The sequence below is a fragment of the Balearica regulorum genome, chromosome 5 (genome assembly GCF_011004875.1).
Source record: "Balearica regulorum gibbericeps isolate bBalReg1 chromosome 5, bBalReg1.pri, whole genome shotgun sequence".
NCBI lineage: Eukaryota > Metazoa > Chordata > Aves > Gruiformes > Gruidae > Balearica > Balearica regulorum.
Genome location: NC_046188.1, coordinates 25,284,613 through 25,302,095, shown reverse-complemented (window position 1 = coordinate 25,302,095; position 17,483 = coordinate 25,284,613). Strand labels below are relative to the sequence as shown.

The following is a 17,483-nucleotide window of genomic DNA, read 5'->3' as shown; positions in this document are numbered from 1 at the left end:
ACCTTGAGTGATGGTATCAGACAGATTGTGTATAGATGCCCTGTGCTTGCAACATTATGGACATGGAAGAACCCTCATTCTCCTTCAATCATCTGAACAGGCAAGTATGTCTGTACACACAGAAGCAGCTGCCAGAGAATAAGAAGTATGTATGTGGCTGTGTAGCAAAGGTTAAAACTCATCTTTTCCTCTTGAACTGCCATCAGTCATGCGGGATGAAAAAAAAAAAAGTCAGTGGATGCAGCAACAGAAATGTCAGTCTTGAAACAATACTGTAAGGGTTAACACAAGCCTCTGCTTGCACTGCTCTACTCTTAAATACATGATCCAGTCTCCTTTCCTGGCCTGGAAAGCAATTCTGCTTAAGGTCTGTAGTTCAGTGGCCTTCCAGACTAATGACCTCACCGAGACTTCTCAAGACAAATGCTGGGTTAATAAAGGACAGTCAGCTACAAGATTCAGTGCATTTCCCCAGCAAGGGGGATCCAGCTTTATTCAGGCTATCATCTTTCAGGCATAACATACCCCTTCTCTCTAGGGAAATGAGTAATAGCTGGGACCAGGGCCAGGATATAGGCAAGCCTACAGTGTGTAGAAGAAAGGAATAAACATCCACTAGCCTGTTACTCCAAAGAGAATGGCACATGCAATAGTCCCTCCTAGCTAAGTTAACTGTATGAACACCTTTTGCCCTGAGGGGAAGGAACTGCACAGCACCTAGCAGATGGTATGAAGACACACAAGGAAGTAGCCACTTCATAAGCCTGCATGGCCTGTGCTCAAGCTCAGAAGTTTACAACAGACTTCAGCAGCAGTCAAAGGCTTCTTGCTCCCCTATTAAATGCTTGAAGATTAATAATAGTAGTTTAAAAAAAGACTAAAATGCTGTGACTTCTATAAACCTCTGCTTCAGGTGCTTGCTTGAAAATACAAGCCCTCCGCCCCATGTCTCACAGACTTCGCTAAAAATTGGGTAACTCCTAAACCCCCTGTAGATGTATAGGTCAGGGTGATTGCTAGACAATGGAGTGAGAAAGGCAAAACAGTGACTTGGCCGCAGCTGAGATTAAAAATAAGACTTTCTGCTCCCTCCTAGATCAGGCTTTCCTCCCTGCTACTGACAGTTCCTACAGTTCTAGATTTTTAAGTCAGTTAGAGATTAAGCTACTTGGACCTTAGTGAAAAACCTTTGTTGTGGAAATGATACACAACTCGGCGAAGCAGTAATTAAAAAAAAATTAAGAAAAAAAAACCCCAGTCAGCTACTATACTGAGAAGCCCAAGACTGCAACACTTGGGGCTCTTGTGTACCTAAAAGCATATAGAAATCTATTCATGACAGTGAGACTGAGCCTTAAGAGCACCATTCATGCTGGATTCACTGCAGGATTATGGAAGGCAAAGGTATAGGACATGCTGTGGATAGCAGGCCGTTACAGACTTCAGTTAACTCGGCTGAGTTGGCTTTCCGGGCTTGTATTTTTATTTGACTGCCATCCTATCTCCAACCTCACTCTGGGGGAGAAAGGGAGGAAAGGAATAGCTATAGAATAACTACTGCATTCATCTACTCCCAGTTCAGGAGCAGCTCCTGAAAGTGGCCAGTAACCAAATAAACTTAAGACTGCTGTAGAAGGCTTTCCATCCAGAAAGAAGAGACTGAAAAACTAAATAACACTGCTAAGGCTTAAAGTATTTTTTGTGTATAAAAGGAAAGATTGGATGGAACAAATGCATCTTTCATTGTAGCACATGCCAGCATCTAGTCCAGTCCCTCTCCCGTTTGCCACCTCAGCACCTTGAAAGCTGCTGCATTTGTCTAACCAAAGTTAGGAAAAAATTTCCAGCTCTACTATACAGCATTCCTATTCCCTTATACCACAAGAATGTGCAGTCTAGATCTGAAATAAAATAAATAAATTTTAAAATAAATAAAAGGAAAAAGAGCTTCAAGACTAGAATGACATTTTCAGTGGAAGTTGGAGGATAACTTGCCTTGACAGGAGAAGCCGAACTTGTACCGCTGACAAAAGGAGGGAACTTGCCAGCTGTTAAATCAGTCATCTTGGTTATCATTATAGCAGGTAAGTTCCCTACAGAAACTCAGTTTCAGAGCTTGAAACACGATGCAGCTTGTGCATTTCAGTGTGAGGGTGCTATGGAAAGCACCACAGGCCAGGCAGCTACAGCCTGGTAAGGAGCAGGTCATAGCCAGCAGTTAATTAAATTGCACAACAGGAACCCTACTGAAAGGAGATGCTATCCCGCTAAGGCCTCTGTGCTCCCCCTTTAGATGAGCCACAAAAGGCTTCATCTGCATTTGGATGAACCAGGGATATGTCTGCAAATTCCTAACAGTATATCCAATAAACGTTCATTAGTGAGGTGGTGGTGAGGATGGAAGGAGATACTGCGCTGTACCAACACTCTGCTTTGCAGGCTGTTTGCCAACACCACTCTCAAATATCATTAGGAGCAGGACACATACCTTGATCTGCTCTTAGATTCTCTCTGAGATGCTGAACTGTGCTTAGAGCCTCTAAGAGGCTCCTCAGAAAAGAGGAACTAAGGTCAAGTATATTTCAGAGTTCTGCTATGCTTCACAAAGCAGGTGGCACACGGGGCACTAGTGATAAACCTTAAACTTTTTTTTTGTTTTATATAACAAGAATTTTTCCCATCTAAGTGTTGGTTTCAGAGCTTCTACCCCTCCCACGTAACTCTTCAGGGGTGAGGGAACCCACTATCTTATGGCTTGACACTATTTATATGTTGAGTTTATAATAAGACTTAGCCCTAAAGAATTCCACCCATAGTTTTTAACTGAAGAAATACAGCTGCAGAAAAAAATAAACATCGGTAACTTAGATAACTGGATAAGGCACTCGTGGGAAAACAGCTGCTAGAGAGATACCTCATAAGGAAAAGGCATGGAGAAAGATGACCTCAAGCAGCAGCCAAATTTCATTTATTGAGAAAAGGAAAGAAACTAGAGCAATTATATTGTTTACCACTCCTCCCATCCCATGTAATTGGGAAAACTGATTATAAAGGGCATCCTCCTGAAGTGATGAACTTAAAACTCTGAGAAAGTGAAGGAAGTCCAACTTCTATCTAAATAGTGTAACTAAATACAGCCTAGCAGCTGTGGTGCAATCTAAGCTAATCTAGCAAAGACAGTTTGTCAAATATGTGTTTCCCTCCACAGCTGCATGCTCTTGAATAACAGGGTACGTATACACACTGCCAGTGGTCTCAGGCATCCCTTCCCTTAAGTACCAGTCTCCCTGAGCTCTACGTCGAATGATGTAGATGATCCTACCTCTATGATACCTTCCCTTTCTGAGTACAACAGGTATTCCTGTTGTTCCACTTTCATAACCATTTACAGACCCCTCTATAATTCATCAGAAAGCTGTGCTAATGACAACTAGTCACGCATTTAGGTCAGGAAATAGTGTTAAGAGCTGCATCTGCAATCTTAGTTCTGCTTCCCACCACAAATTGCTCATTACCACAGTCTCTTATTATATCACTGTGTGCTATTCTTAAAGCATCACAGGACGCATTATTTTCTCCCTACAACTATATACTAGTTGCTATTTTAGTAGTAGGGACTCTTTCCACCCACCCCACCTCCAAACTTCTGCTATAGTCCCCCACAGCTGGAGGCATTTGCAGGTCTCCAGATCCCTTCAATGTTAACTCCAAATTGCTCTAAAACACAGGTTTTTTTCTTTCCTGAAACAGGTCAACTCTGTAGGGGTCTATACCAGAGCTTCAGGGACAGTGGTCAAAATAATATGGATCAACTCTTCAGCTCTGCCTTTGTGTGTCTGTATGCAGTCACTAGCAATGGTCCTGCATTACCTTCAATAGTTTCACCTAAGAATGCCCAAGGAAGCATGTGTGAGTGAGGGCTTGGGGAGCTGCAGGTCATTCTGGGAGCTTTCTAAGCTTCAGAAAGAAGAATCAGAGAATTTGCAGGCATTGTCCTGGGGTTTCTCAGCACACAATTCCATATCCAGTGTTCAAAAACTTAACCATTCCAAGTTCATACCATACTATTTCATGTATTGAAAGAGAAAACATTAGTTTGACCTGTGGAACATCAGATTTTCCAACAAAATATAGCTGGAACTTTAAAATCTCCCTGACAGATGCCTTCATGCAAGTTACCCAAAAGAAAAGTCAAGTCTTTGGTTTAAATAAAATGGAAGAAGCACTTGTGATGTTGAAGTACAGCTCCTACGCCTCAGTTACATCACAGAATTGGCAGGGTGCTTCAGCCAGTGCAGGGGCAACCAGTTCATCTGTGTACTGTGCACACCTTATGGGTGCTCAATAGGTGGGGCAGGAGAGCTGCTTTCACACAAACACGCACTCATCAATTGACCATCAGACCTTGCCAGCAATTACAACTGAAGCAGAAAGCCAAAGCTGTAAGTGCCAACACTATGAGTCACAATGTTTTTTGTTTTGCTTTTGGCTGGTTGTTTTTAAACCTTTATTGTCTTCCAAGTTTCCTATTACAATGTTACCAGCTGGTGGGAGTTATCTGCAACCTGGCTGCTTTCTGCCAACCTCTTTTGAAGCCCAGCAGAAAATAAAGCTCTCAGTTCACCAATTTCCCTTTCCTCCCCTCCCTTTACAAATACAACCAATTACAAAATCAGAATAAGAGTACTTGCAGAAATCACTGCAACTGTCAGACAGAGCCATAGAAATACACAGCTCTACATCCCTCCCCATGTACAAACACCAGTGCCACACCAGAACTGTTACCTGTCGAAGTAAGGACAAAGCAAGCTGCAAACTCATTCACCCCCAGATTGCTGTTTGCTTACACAGACTCTTACATGTCATCCCAAATTGGGTAGCAAAAGCCATCCACACATCACCAGGCAAATACCACACCATCTAACAGGAGCAAGAAGGGAATATGCAGTCCTTACACAATCATATTGGCACAGAACACAATCCCCATGCACCCCTCTTGTTTCTGTACAGTTTACAGAAGTGAGCTGTGAAAGATCAGCAGTACTTGCTTTCTTTGGGAGGGGGGGAAGGGTTCCCAAATGCAAACCATTTTGCAAGACAAGCCCAATGCCAAATAAACCACCTGGGACCTGGGGATGTGCTGGGAGACAACAGCTAGGCCCACTTTCCTCTCTTCAACGCTCATTACTGCTATCTTGTGTAGCTAATTTTTCCTCTCCTCTTTCACATCCCATCCCGCAAAGCCATGTTGAGCAAGTCCTCAGAGGGTTCAGCTGCCAGGAGCACAAGGTGCTGCAGTTACTTTGTGTTTTTTTCTTAGATTAGAAAAGTTTTATTTTTAAATAAAGAAAGTAACATTTAAAATATGAAAGTGCCCCAATATAACCCAGGAAGAGAGAACAGTATTCAAGTCTCCTCGTACCTTCCCACAAAAACCCAAGGTGGGACCAGATTTCCCTGTCTCATTTGTGAGCAGAAGATTGATAATGTTTCTGGCAACATTGCTCTCATCTCTCATGGAAAAATTCAGTGCTAAATGTCAGTCTGAACTGGGGAATCTGCCCTAGGAACAGGTACAGTTCTATTATTTTTGTACTGGCCAAGCCACTGCTGACAAAAGTACACTGATAGGACACCAAAGGTACACTGGGATCCAAGCAATTGACAATCTGGCTCCAAGTTACACAGCCTTCCCCTCCCTCCCAACGCCTGTCAAGAGATAGGAGTCAGTCCTACAAGTTCTACCTACTTAAACGTGGCTGGCTCCAGAAAGCAGTAGCATGAACTTCAGGCTGGCACAGGAAGATGCTACAGGTTGGCTATCTGACCCTTGGCAGACTGAACGGAATCAGGAGGGCACAAGAAAGAGTAAGGCAAGTGACAAGTATCAGCTCTTCCATCTGATGGCTCTGCTGCCTCTCACATGCCTTCTGTTTTTATCCCTCTTTTGGGACTTCCCAGAGCTATAGCCTCCTGGGGTTGTCATGCTTTACAGGATGATTTTTTCCACCTGATATTCACTGAGAGGATCATAAATACTTTTCCTACAAGTTCCAAGCTAGGTACCATTCTGAGACTGCTAGAAAGGAAGGGAGCCTTCCCCAAAGCCTCTAGGCTTTTGCTGCAGTTCTAGAGCTCCTGAAGCTGGCTCTGTAGAACCCCTGGCTCCACTCCTGGCAATCCCATTCCCTGGTCCATTAGTCACAGCAGGCACCTTCTTGTAGAAGCTGTTCAACTACACAAACCCCTCTGCCAGCAAGGCAGCCCTTACACATTATTAAGTAAAAGCCATTTCCAAGCAGTTCAGAGTCACCACTCTCAAAGGCAACACGACAACTAGTCCTGGAAGGACCATACTTCATAAACTATCACTGATAAATTAAAAGAACCATTGTTTTGGTGTGAAAGCATATTGGTGTATCTATCCCCTGCTGCTTGGTAGCAAGCAACTAACTAACCAGAAGGAGGCAGCGTTGCCCCTCTTTCCCAGCTCCTTGAAGATCTCGCACAGTGACAAATAAATATGTTCCCACAGCACTAAAACATCCGCTAAACAAAGCAGTGGAACAAGGATCCCTTTAAGAGATGGTAATGCCCAAATGCAACTGGAAGCCTACTGGGAACACAGCTCAGGTTTGGCAGAGACCCACAAAATACCAATGCAAAAAGCACTCCAACTCTCCCATCCTTGCTTTTTGTAAGGGTGTGAGGGGGACTTCTAGGGCATGACAAGGAAAAGAGTTTTCTTGCAAGCAGGTTGTACAATCCAGAGCCTCAACTGCTGTATTTGGAATAGCTTTTCTTTAGGGAAAGGGAACCAACACTAACCCTCTCTGAGGCCGGAGATCTCCAAGCCAAAGCTAGCCAGCAGGCAGAGATGATCAGATGAACAAAAAGGATTTGGTAAGCCATTTGCCAGCAACAGGACATCTTCAGAGAGAAGGGAAAGGCGGCCAAGCAGTTTCAGGGCTCCATCCTGGTACAGCCTGCGTCCTGACAAAGAAAATGGAAATAAACATCAGCCAGAGACTATACTGTAGATTAACTCCAGACACTCACAGAGGGACACTTGTCAATGCTTTCCTATTCTTTCCCCAACCAATGAAGACAGGCTGCACAAACACTTCATGCACCTTTGAGTCTAGATGTGAAAGCAGTGAGCATCCTTTAATACTGCTGTTCATATACTTGCAGGCTCAGGAATCAAGTATATACTAAATTCACCAGGCAGTTGCTTACATGGGAAGTTCATTTCATGGTACTAAGTCCTAGAAATAGCTTCAGATTCTCCCCTGAGGAGGAATTCATCTCTTCATTTCTAACCTCCTGCCCAAAGTTGATTCTGACACAATCCAAGCCAACCCAGAGACAGTTCCTGGGTGCATTTACATGCAGTCTTTCATCAACATTACTCCTGTTTCAGGTAGCAGAGAGGTGGTGCTATTGTAAGGTAACCAGAGTCACCACCTTCTAAGGCCAGTGCATGGACTCAGTCAGACTAGAAGTCCAAGCCTTGAACTAAGGACCCAGCACTGCCTGTTACCAGAAGCACAAGTAGGGTACTTGTACAAAAGAACAGAATCCATTCTGTTCTAGCTTCCTCAAAAGTCTACGTGAACCTAAGCTAAGCAGCTTCAGTTTTTCCAGCAAAGATAAACACTGTCTTCTCATGATATCTGAGCAAATGCTGCTTCAACTTTGTGCATCATTTCAGTCAAAGTCACACCCCGTATATCCACCCCAGCTTAACGAAATGCACTGCCCAATGCTGAGCTGCATTCTGGCACGCCTCACAGCCCTCTCCCAACATCACAGGGATAAGCCCTGCACTGCTGCACTCACCCCCTCTGTTCCCCTTATCCACAGGCTTTGCTGAGTAGAAAATATAATCAACGGTGGCTCCGAGCCCCATGGGCATCGTTGTGACCTCCGGGCGTCCCCTCTGTGGCAGGAAGTGGCTGTAGACAGAGGTCAGGTTGAGACCATGCTGGATAACGCCTGAAGACCTGCACACAAACAGCCAGAGTTTACCAGGGAAGGAAAGAGGATGATGCAGTGTTCAGTACTGCAGTCACAGCTGAAGTTGGATGTTCCCTTGCTGATGCAACTGTCCAAACTATTTCTACTTTGTGAACACATAAAAGATAGTCTTTCAGAATTATTCACTCCACTTACACCAAAGACAAAGCAGACCATGAACTTCCTTTGTCTCCAATACACAGTCCAATCTATGCCCTTAATTCCTGACCTCACCAACACAACGCTGGTGCCCAGCTGCTGGGACAGCCCTGGGTGGATCTGCCTCTTCCAGATACCCCTCCTTACTATCTTCCAACCTCACATTTATTTCAGTCTCTACTTCAGCCAGATTTTCAGTGCTCAGGAAAACGAGACCAGGCTTGAAAAGTGGGGCCACTGAAGGTGCACCAAATTACCTTGGGACGAATGGCTGGGGATCAGGGTCTCTCACCACAGCAGCAAGCTTGGGCCAGTGTGCAGGGCGGTCTGCAAAGGAGCAAAGAGATTCCAGCCAGACCCACCCAGATCCTGCAACAGACTGCTCATCCCAAGTCTGAGAAGCTTCTCCTGAGACCAAATGAATCTTTTTGCCCAAGAAGAGCAGATAGCTTCCAGTCACAGGCACTGGAAGAAAAATATTCAAAGGAAACCCCAGCCCTAAGACTAACAGGAACATCCTGAGAGCAGATCACTGCAAACAACTGAGAAGTCATTCTGTCCTGCTAAGGACATGTCCTTAAAGCATTTAATATTATCAAAGCTCTGGGTACTTCAATGTTTGCTCTCAAAGAAAGTTCATTTGCCTTAGCGTACAGCTTACTCAAAGGGTGTCTAGAAAGGCAGAAGAGAAACGGAGAGAGCAAAATCAGCCATGCCACAAGGCCCAGAAGTGAGGCAGCGTCTACTGGGTACCAGCATCCAGAGACATTTACATTGTGGCCATTGTGACATTACAGTCTGCAGGTTTGTGCTCTCAAAAAAAATCTTGAAGCAGAAAAAAAGAATATTTTTTTTCCACTTTTATATAAAACAGCCTCCAAAAGAGGCTGAATCTCAGTGCATCTCAAGGAACACAGTCAGTATGTACGAGGGTGGTGAGCTCTCATGAAACCACACAGTCACAGAAGGCACCCTTCTGCCTTTCTCTTTTCTCACCAGATATTACCTCCACCTCACATTTTCATCAAAATTGAGCTAGGAGAACCACAAGCTGAAAAATATCCCATTAATACCTGGTTTAGCATCTGTCACACCTTCCAAGAGGACCAGCTGTGGTGGTCGTTCACAGGCAACATCGCAAAAATGAAACTGGAGCAGGAAGTCCCGGCTGTACTTACGTCTGCCTGCAGAGAAAAATACAAGTCAAAGGAAGAAAGTACTGCAGCAAAGTCACATCTACAGGGAACATCTGCATAATCTTTAGACCTTTACACCTCTTAGACCTCTTTAGTTTGAGAGAGGTTTCTATACCCAAGCACTCTGATACTATGAGAATGGGAATCACTTAATAACCTAGATGTAGAACAGAACAGATGTGTAAATGTAGAAGAACAGAGCACAGTTATTGCTATCCCTTTAGCTAATGCAACGGTTGTGGGCAGCACCTTCATGAAACAAATCGCCTCTGAGACACCACAAGTTCAAGCAACTTTTAAGCAGATCAGTTAGTGTGCAACTCAAGGAAATGTCTGCCAAAAAAGAAAAAACACTTCTGGAGATCAGGTTGAATACAAGCTCAACATTAAAGATTCCAACAAAAGCTCCTTTAGTGTGGGCTCTTTTTTTTTTTTAATCCTCTCTAAGGACAGTAGAGAACAGTCATGATTGTCACCGGGCTTCTACAAATTACTTCCTAACACTGTTGTGTAAATACTGCCCAAAACTGCTCCCACAAACACCTGCAGCTGAAAGCTGTGGCTGCTGAACATGGTTTACAACTGCACAAAAGCGTAAGAGTGGGAATATGGAAGAGATATGTAGAGCAGGGGTTGCTGGTAGGGGAACATTTAGCTCCTGACTAGAGAAAGAAAATGGCAGAAATTGGGCTACAGCAAGACTCCAGAAAAATTAAATTTAATTCATATACCAAGGAAAAGAAGAAGAGAATATTTGCTGAGTGCCTCATGCAACACATGCTCAAGCTACTCAGAGAGACAAGCAAGGCCAACAAACTGTCCATCCTCAGCAAACTCATGTTCTCACTGGAGCTCACCCAATTTCTTTGGCTGGCACAGAGCGACATATTGGCAGTTGTCCGTTACTCCCAGCGAGCTTGGCCACAGCGGGGCCAGCAGTTTCCGTTGATACAACTGTTGGGAGAAGTCTTCCTGACCAGACACCTGCAAGGAGGTCAGAAACAGAGAGGAAAGACCAACAACACAGAACAGAACTTTTGCAAACTATAGAAAATGTATGTATGTATATACACTTGCCAAGAGCAAAACAGAAAACCCTCGAAGAAAGGCATCAACCAAGCAATTCACAATATGGTGCAGATATAAGAAACCTTCAGCTGTGTGGGACGGATACAATTAGCTAAAAGTCACCTGATAAGATACTTTGCAGGTACCTATTATTGAACTGATGATTTAGCTTGAAAGCCAACAATGTATTTGATCACGGATACACAGTAACAGGTAACCACAAGAGACTCTACTATAGGTGTATGACCTGAAAACAGTTTGAAACAAACATCCATGTAAAATTTCAGTAAGTCTTAGTGGAGTTATACTCCCATATAGTTCCAGTCACCCAGACACAAAAATCCCATAGCAAGGGAGAATCAGGACCTGAAATTCAGTGGTCTATTATTACTGGTCTGCTTCAAGAGAAAACAAAAGAGCAGCAGTGGAAACAACACACACACATTTGTCTGCCTCTTTCCCCAGCAGTGCTGTTCGGCACTGGGGAAGACTGCCGAACAACTGAATTCAATATTCGGACTGTTTCCTCATGAAAGAAAGAATGCAGCCAGGCATTTCTCCTGCAGCATGCAGTCCAGAGCTGCCAACCCCAGTTCCGGCTGGCACCTACCTTCCAGGCTGGCATCCCATGGTAAGAAAGTTCACCATTCCGGATGAATTTGTAGAGTGGAGAATCAGGTACAGAGTTCAGGTCTCCACACAAGATGACAGGATAGTAGCTGCCTTCAGTGGTTTTGGCAATCTTGTCAATCTCTGCTAGGAGCAAGGCCATCTGGGCCAGTTTGATATCTCCTCGCCGGGGATTGAACAACACATGAGTATTGGCCACACACAAAGGACTGACTGCCTTCAGATCTAGGCCCTCCGGGAGCAGAGGCTGTAGCAGCAGCACCAAACCCACGTTATCCCGATTGAGGACATCCAGGCCAGGCCGGAAATATTCTATGGGGCTGAAGCTGATCAGCTGGAACCTGCTGTGCTTGTAACACACTGCACAGCCATCTGTCTTAGTTCCAGTTCTCCGTTTATAGAAGCATGCAAAGCCTGAAAAGAAACCATCATCCATTAAAAGGTTTATCTGGCACTACCTCAGGCTTCTCCCATCAGCTGGGGAGTTCAGCAAGTCTGTGTAGCAGAAGTTGTTCTTACTACATCTGGGTACAGCATTATACCCAATTCTCTTCCAATAATCACAGTTTACCATTTATCACTGAGGGTATTTTCTCTCTCCTTGTCCTTCTAGGACCCTCTCAGTTTTGTTACTCTGATCTGTCAACTCTGAGAAAGATCAATTACAAAAGAAAGGGTAAAGGTCTAGGCAGACGGTTCAGAAGTAGGGGCAGCAGCCACCTGACAAACAGGAAGAGCTCTCTCAAGGCCAAGTGCTTTGAAGATGTTCAGGAAGCACTGCTTGGCCAGTCCCACAAGCTGGAGGTACAGACACACAAAAGCAGGGCATACCCATCTCCTTGAACGTCGGTTCCAGCTGTTCCCAGTAATGGTTCTCTTGTACCTCCTGAAGACACAGAACCTGGAAGAAAGGCAGAGATCTCACTCACTCCACCAGTATTTATGAGTTACCTTGTTTTAGGGAAGGAGAAAGCAGAAAAGCACACTCACATATCAAACCTGCAACCAGAAAGGTCATCACTGCAACTCTGTCCTGTACTTACTAGGTAGGGAGAGATAACTTTCTGGGTCACATTAGCTTATCATTCCAGTGATGAGGGAGAAGGTCCTTTATCACACAAAGAGGGCTCAAGGAATAGAGAAATACATGAAGTCCTCTTCCACTCAGGCTTCCCCTCCTGTACTGCCTTATAAACCTGGTCCTTTCCTCCCCAAACACATACTATGTCTTCTTCCTCTGTTTTTGCTGTTTAAAGAAGTTAGGCCCCGCTATCAAAGTATGACTAGTTTCTACAGTAACATAATCAAAGCAAGACACACACCCCAAAAAACATACACACAAGGCCTCAAACACTCTCAGAGGAATCAGTGTTCAGTTACCAAGCAGGCAGTATCTTTCTAGGACTTCCTCCCACTCTTTCTTTTTTAATGCTGTTAGATCAAACAAGGAATTCAAATTCTGGTGACACTGATGTGGGAAGGGCTCAGTCATACTCACATCAGGATCCCAGTGCTGGATCTCCTGCAAAAGGTTTGGAAGGCGGTAGTTCCAGTTCAGGATGTCTGGATGACAGTGTAGATAGAGATCAAGGCCCTGCTCCACCAGGTCCTGGGCAAGGATGTTGTAAGACATGATGCGAAATTCAAAGAGAGGAGTGTTTTTCGAGACCTGCTCTAGCACACAGGGCTGGATAGAAAGATCCTCCCAGTCTCTCCATAAAATCTCTACATGCAAGAGACAGAAAGCCATGTTACAGCCATGCTGGGTACTGTGTGGATACTTTTGTTCCCCTGGGACACAGAAAATAGCCATTCTCATTCTCTAAGCTAGAGTGTTCTACCCTCACCCACTCTGATTTCCAGGTAGTCTCTTTAGATGCCTTTGGATAGTTGTCAATGGGGATGGCATAACAGAAGACCAGAGTCAAGCATAGTGAAACACTTGACCAGCTTTTGGGTGCTTTTCATATTATAAAGCCAGCACTTGGGAACAGTTCCTGGGAAATGAACATATATTGATGTTCAAAGCAGACAGTCTAATAGCACAGAGACTACCAGCTGTGACCAGCACCCCCTCAGCAAAAACTCACTTTATGCTTTTCACTAGCAGATCCTGTCAATTCTGCATGGATAGAATCAATCAATGTCTTACTGACAACAAACTCAGACACAATAACCTGACCACATTCACTACGCATGCAAATCCCAAACTGAACATTAGATTCAGAGCTGTTACTACTGACCATGGTAGGGTACCTCTGTCGGGAAAGGACAAAATTGTACTGTAGCCTGAATGGGCCAGGTTGGGGGTTCCGTTGGCACTGTCTCTGCATCACGCGCTAAACTCCAGGCCAGCACAGCTGGGTCTTCATTCTGCACTTCTACGTCGATAGTGGCACAGCCGGCTATCTGGTGATCCGTCTGTGGCACCGCAGCTGCCCAAGGGGCACTGCCTGCTACAACCACTGGTTCCTCTGCTGGTAATTTTGTCAGTGCATGATCTTGCAATTCTGAAGAAGCCAAGGTGTGTAGCTCTGTGAACTGCTGACCAGCACACTGGGTGACTTCTGGAGACGAATTCAGGTCACTGAGGCTAGTCATCAATAGCTCTGAACCTTCTAACCAGTCACTACTGAACGTAACTGATACTTTCCCCGCTGCTGGAGCACTCTCACTGGCTGGCAAATTCCCCGCTCCTTCCTCCAGCCACTGCTGGAGAAGGGCTTCTTGCTCTTCTGGGACCGACCTTCCTCTGGTCGCAGCAAAGACGCCTTCTATCTGGGTGGACGTGCTCTTCGCCAGAAGCACATTCTTTCGGCAAGTAAAGAAAGCATCTGCCATTTAAAAACAAACAAAACCAACATAAGACAGGCAGAAATACTTTCTCACTCTCTTCTTTTTCCTATGCATTTGCTGTATCTCAGTGCAATGCAACCATTCAGTATAGCAACCCAAACAAATGACATCCCTCAAGAAAAACAGTTACAGCCTGAATAACTTACCCTGCCTCTTCCTGAATGCTAGGCCACAGTCCAATTCTAGTCACATTAGTCAAAGTTACTGACACCACACAGGATGGCAACGGCTTTACCAACTCTAGGGAACGCAATTCTAACTTACACAGCGCCACAGTCAGTCAGCCAAGCTAAAAGGCCTTGTGGAAACTATCAGCTCTCAGCAACACATCTAAAAGCACAGTCTGTAGAAGTTAACAAATGGGGCGCACGGGCTAAGAAGCCAAGCTCTTGTAGATGACCACTTGGAACAAGTTTCTTTCCAGGGATGGACTAATAAAGTAGTGTTCAGCTAAGAGGATCAAACATATCACAAGAACGTGTTATAGAAGAAAAACTGTTCTGCTATTAAGAGATGAAAAATAAAGACACAGAGGGACCAACATGTGCAGTTAAAAGCCTTGTTAGAAGAAAAAAAAAAAAAACCAAAACCCACTGTTGTTAATGTAACACTCGAATATAATAATGTTGGTGGGGTAAAGTAGAAAAAGACAGGAACTCTCTTCACTTGCATCTATGTAATAGATGTCAGCATTTACGTTTTGCTATGAATTCTGCACAGACACTAGTCCCTACAGTTGACTAGCAATTTCTGTTGTCTACAAATCACTTTTTCCTCTAGTGTATCTCTGCAACAGTCAAGTCAGCCAGAGCAGTAACACACAGGAGTCAGCAATATCCATGTGTGCTTTTACTGTAACTTTTGTGTCAAAGCTTTCTGTATGTGTCAGAAATGGAGCTTTAATAACCATACTCCTCTCTGTAGTTTTGTAATTAAGTTCACGAACATCTAAAACACCAATGCACAAAGGTAATATTTTCACACACACTAGCCAGGCACAGCTGTTACAACAGCCTGTTATTACAGGATAGGAGCTGAATTTGAGAGGAGTCAGCTAGCTGCTCACTATGACCACAGCGTGCCAGTGGCTGCTACAGGCCTGTGGACAGGTTCAGGCAAGAGGGTGGCTTTACATCAGCACAGTCACCAGGGACTGTGAAGTAGCAGCAGGATCTAGGAAACTAAGTGAAATATTGATGCGTGCAAAGCAAGAGTCCATCCATGAGTCACCCACAGGTCCTTGGGGAGTCACAGACCTCCAAGCAGGCCACCTCCAAAGATCTCCCCAAAGCTGCAGTGCAGGTCCGGGGCAGAAGGTTCAGCCTCCACGCTGACTGCAGACTGCCACTGCAGCACAACAGCGGGCAATCGCTTCCCCCAAGATCCCAGTCCCCCGCGCTGCCCCGGTGGCAAGCAGCCCCGGCCCGGCACAAGTGCCCTCGCCAACCGGGCGGCAGCCCCAGGCCCCACCTGCCCGCCTCTCCTACTGCCCAGGGCCAGGGACTCGGGGAGCTACCGGGCAGCTGGGACGACCCTGACTCCCAGCCGCCGAGGCCCCTCCGGCCACACCTCCCCCTCAGGCCAGGGCAGGCGAGAGGCACCCGCACCCCGCCCCTCCGGACCCCCGCCGGCTGCCCCGGGCCCCGCCGCCGCCCGCCCGGGGCCGGGTTACCTCGGAGGGCCCGGAGGAGCCGCGCCGCCGGCAGCAGCACGTAGCAGAGCACGGTGCCGATCATACCGCCCGGCGCGGCCTCCACCACCCCTGCCCGGCCCCAACGAGGCGACGCTCTGCGCCGGCTCCGCCTCAGCAACGACCTTACGGCGCGGCCTCGGCCCGAGACCCAGCGCCGCGCAGGCACTCACCGCGCCGGGCCCGCACCGCGCTAGGCCGCTGCGCTCGGGCCTGGCCCTCCTAGTGCGGTGCTCCGGGATCGCCCGCCCCCGGGAAGCCGCGGCCGGCGGGTGGGACGGCCCCAGCTGGGCGGCCCCGGCCGGGGTGGGGCCGTGCCCGCCCCGCTGTGGGGCAGGAGGGCAGCCGGGGCCCAGGCCCGGCCCCGCCGGGGACACGCACCGGGCCAGTCCCAGCCGTGGGGCCCGGCAGCACTGCTGTGGCCGGAGGTCGGAAGTTGTGACCCTAGGCTGGGTGACCTCAGCTTTCTAGCCTCGCCATCCTGAAATCTGTGTTTTCAAACAAACGTTTTCAACCGCCATTCCCCAGAAATCCAAACAGAAAGGAAAATACCCAAGAATTTTTTTCCCCTGGAAAGCCACCGAGCAAATAAAGTCCCATTTGCTCCAGATGAGTTAATAATTACACAGGCTTTGCAAACACAGGTGATGATAGTCAAAGTTTTGCAGACTGCAACCTCTATGTGGACAAACGCCATTGCGGGTGGGTGAAATACGGGTGTGGGAGCGTGCTCCCCCTTGGAGTGCTGCTCACAGGTCAGCACAGCTCTGCAAAATCACCCCCTCTCACCTGGCTCTGAGCACACTGTGGCTTTTGCAAGTTGAGACCCATCACATGTTGAAACCAGACAGTTTCTATATGAAAAGAGAAGTCCTGGCTGAACTCTACATTTTTAATGTTTTGCATCATTCCACATTCGCATGTGTACAACATCTAAAGGCAAACGGAACTGAGCCACCACTATGGCTTTTCACACCGAATACACACTTCTAAATTGTGATCTCGGTAGCCTTCTTCCACACTCTCTTTAAGATGGGCACTTGCAATGAAATCAAGACTCATGTCATCTCTGCCTTTTGCACTGATGAGTGCTGCCAAACTGCTCCCTTGATGGTGACCAGCTGCTGTCTCATGGGTTATACTTAGACAAAACACTTTCTGAAGGACAACGGGCCTCTTACCCTATTTGTGTATGGTGATTAGCACAATGGGTATCCACGGCTAGGACCTGAGCTGATGTTATAATGTGTAATAATCCCACCAGTCCCATTTTCAAATCCTCAGTTATAAAACACCATGGACCATAGATGCAGTGACTTGTCTTGAATCCCAAGGATGTCTCTGGCAAAGCACAGAACTGTACTGTGGTCTCCCATCTCCTGCTGCAGTAAGCAAACCTCATTGGTTTCTAGTCAGAAAATAGAGGGTGTTCTCCAGAGGAAGGATCGGCAACATTAGAGACTGATGACGGGCATTTAAAACAAGGCTGTTCTTTAAAACGAAAGATTTAAGAAAGTATCTTCAGACCCAACCCACATCAGGATAATCAGACTGAAATCAGAGAAGGTTAGCTGGTGCCACAAACAAGCAAGTATCTGGACAGCCACAGTTATTTGGCCTACACTAGAAAAAATATTTACAAACTTTGGCAATAAAATCAAAGCTGACAATGGTCATCTGCTTCAGGGTCAAACCTTCCACTGGCTTTTGTGGCATTTTGTTCTATATCCAAATATAACCTACCATGGCCTCTAATGACTGGACTACTTGAGAGGTTTATGTAGAACCTAAGGGAATAAAAAAGCTAAAAATACCCTATCCTTCGGGAAATGGACTTTTTCTTCCTCTCTGTGTAGCCCATATTA

At 46.1% G+C, this 17,483-nt stretch overlaps 1 protein-coding gene across 2 annotated transcripts; it reads right to left on the bottom strand.

Moving 5' to 3' along the window:
- Positions 1 to 2,946: 2,946 nt before the first annotated feature.
- On the bottom strand, positions 2,947 to 16,031 carry ANGEL1 (angel homolog 1). Of its 2 annotated transcripts, none has more exons than XM_075753820.1 (10): positions 15,792 to 16,031; positions 13,316 to 13,906; positions 12,571 to 12,797; positions 11,904 to 11,973; positions 11,053 to 11,486; positions 10,232 to 10,358; positions 9,252 to 9,362; positions 8,436 to 8,505; positions 7,843 to 8,006; positions 2,947 to 6,993 (listed from the first exon to the last, which is right to left on the bottom strand). In XM_075753820.1, the coding sequence occupies exons 2-10, from the start codon at positions 13,671 to 13,673 to the stop codon at positions 6,824 to 6,826; spliced, it is 1,731 nt and encodes a 576-aa protein (XP_075609935.1). In that variant the 5' UTR covers positions 13,674 to 13,906; positions 15,792 to 16,031; the 3' UTR covers positions 2,947 to 6,823. The 2 variants fall into 2 exon arrangements, with proteins under 2 accessions (XP_075609935.1, XP_075609934.1); XM_075753819.1 differs by lacking the exon at positions 15,792 to 16,031 and adding an exon at positions 15,601 to 15,759.
- Between the last annotated feature and the right edge of the window lie 1,452 nt (positions 16,032 to 17,483).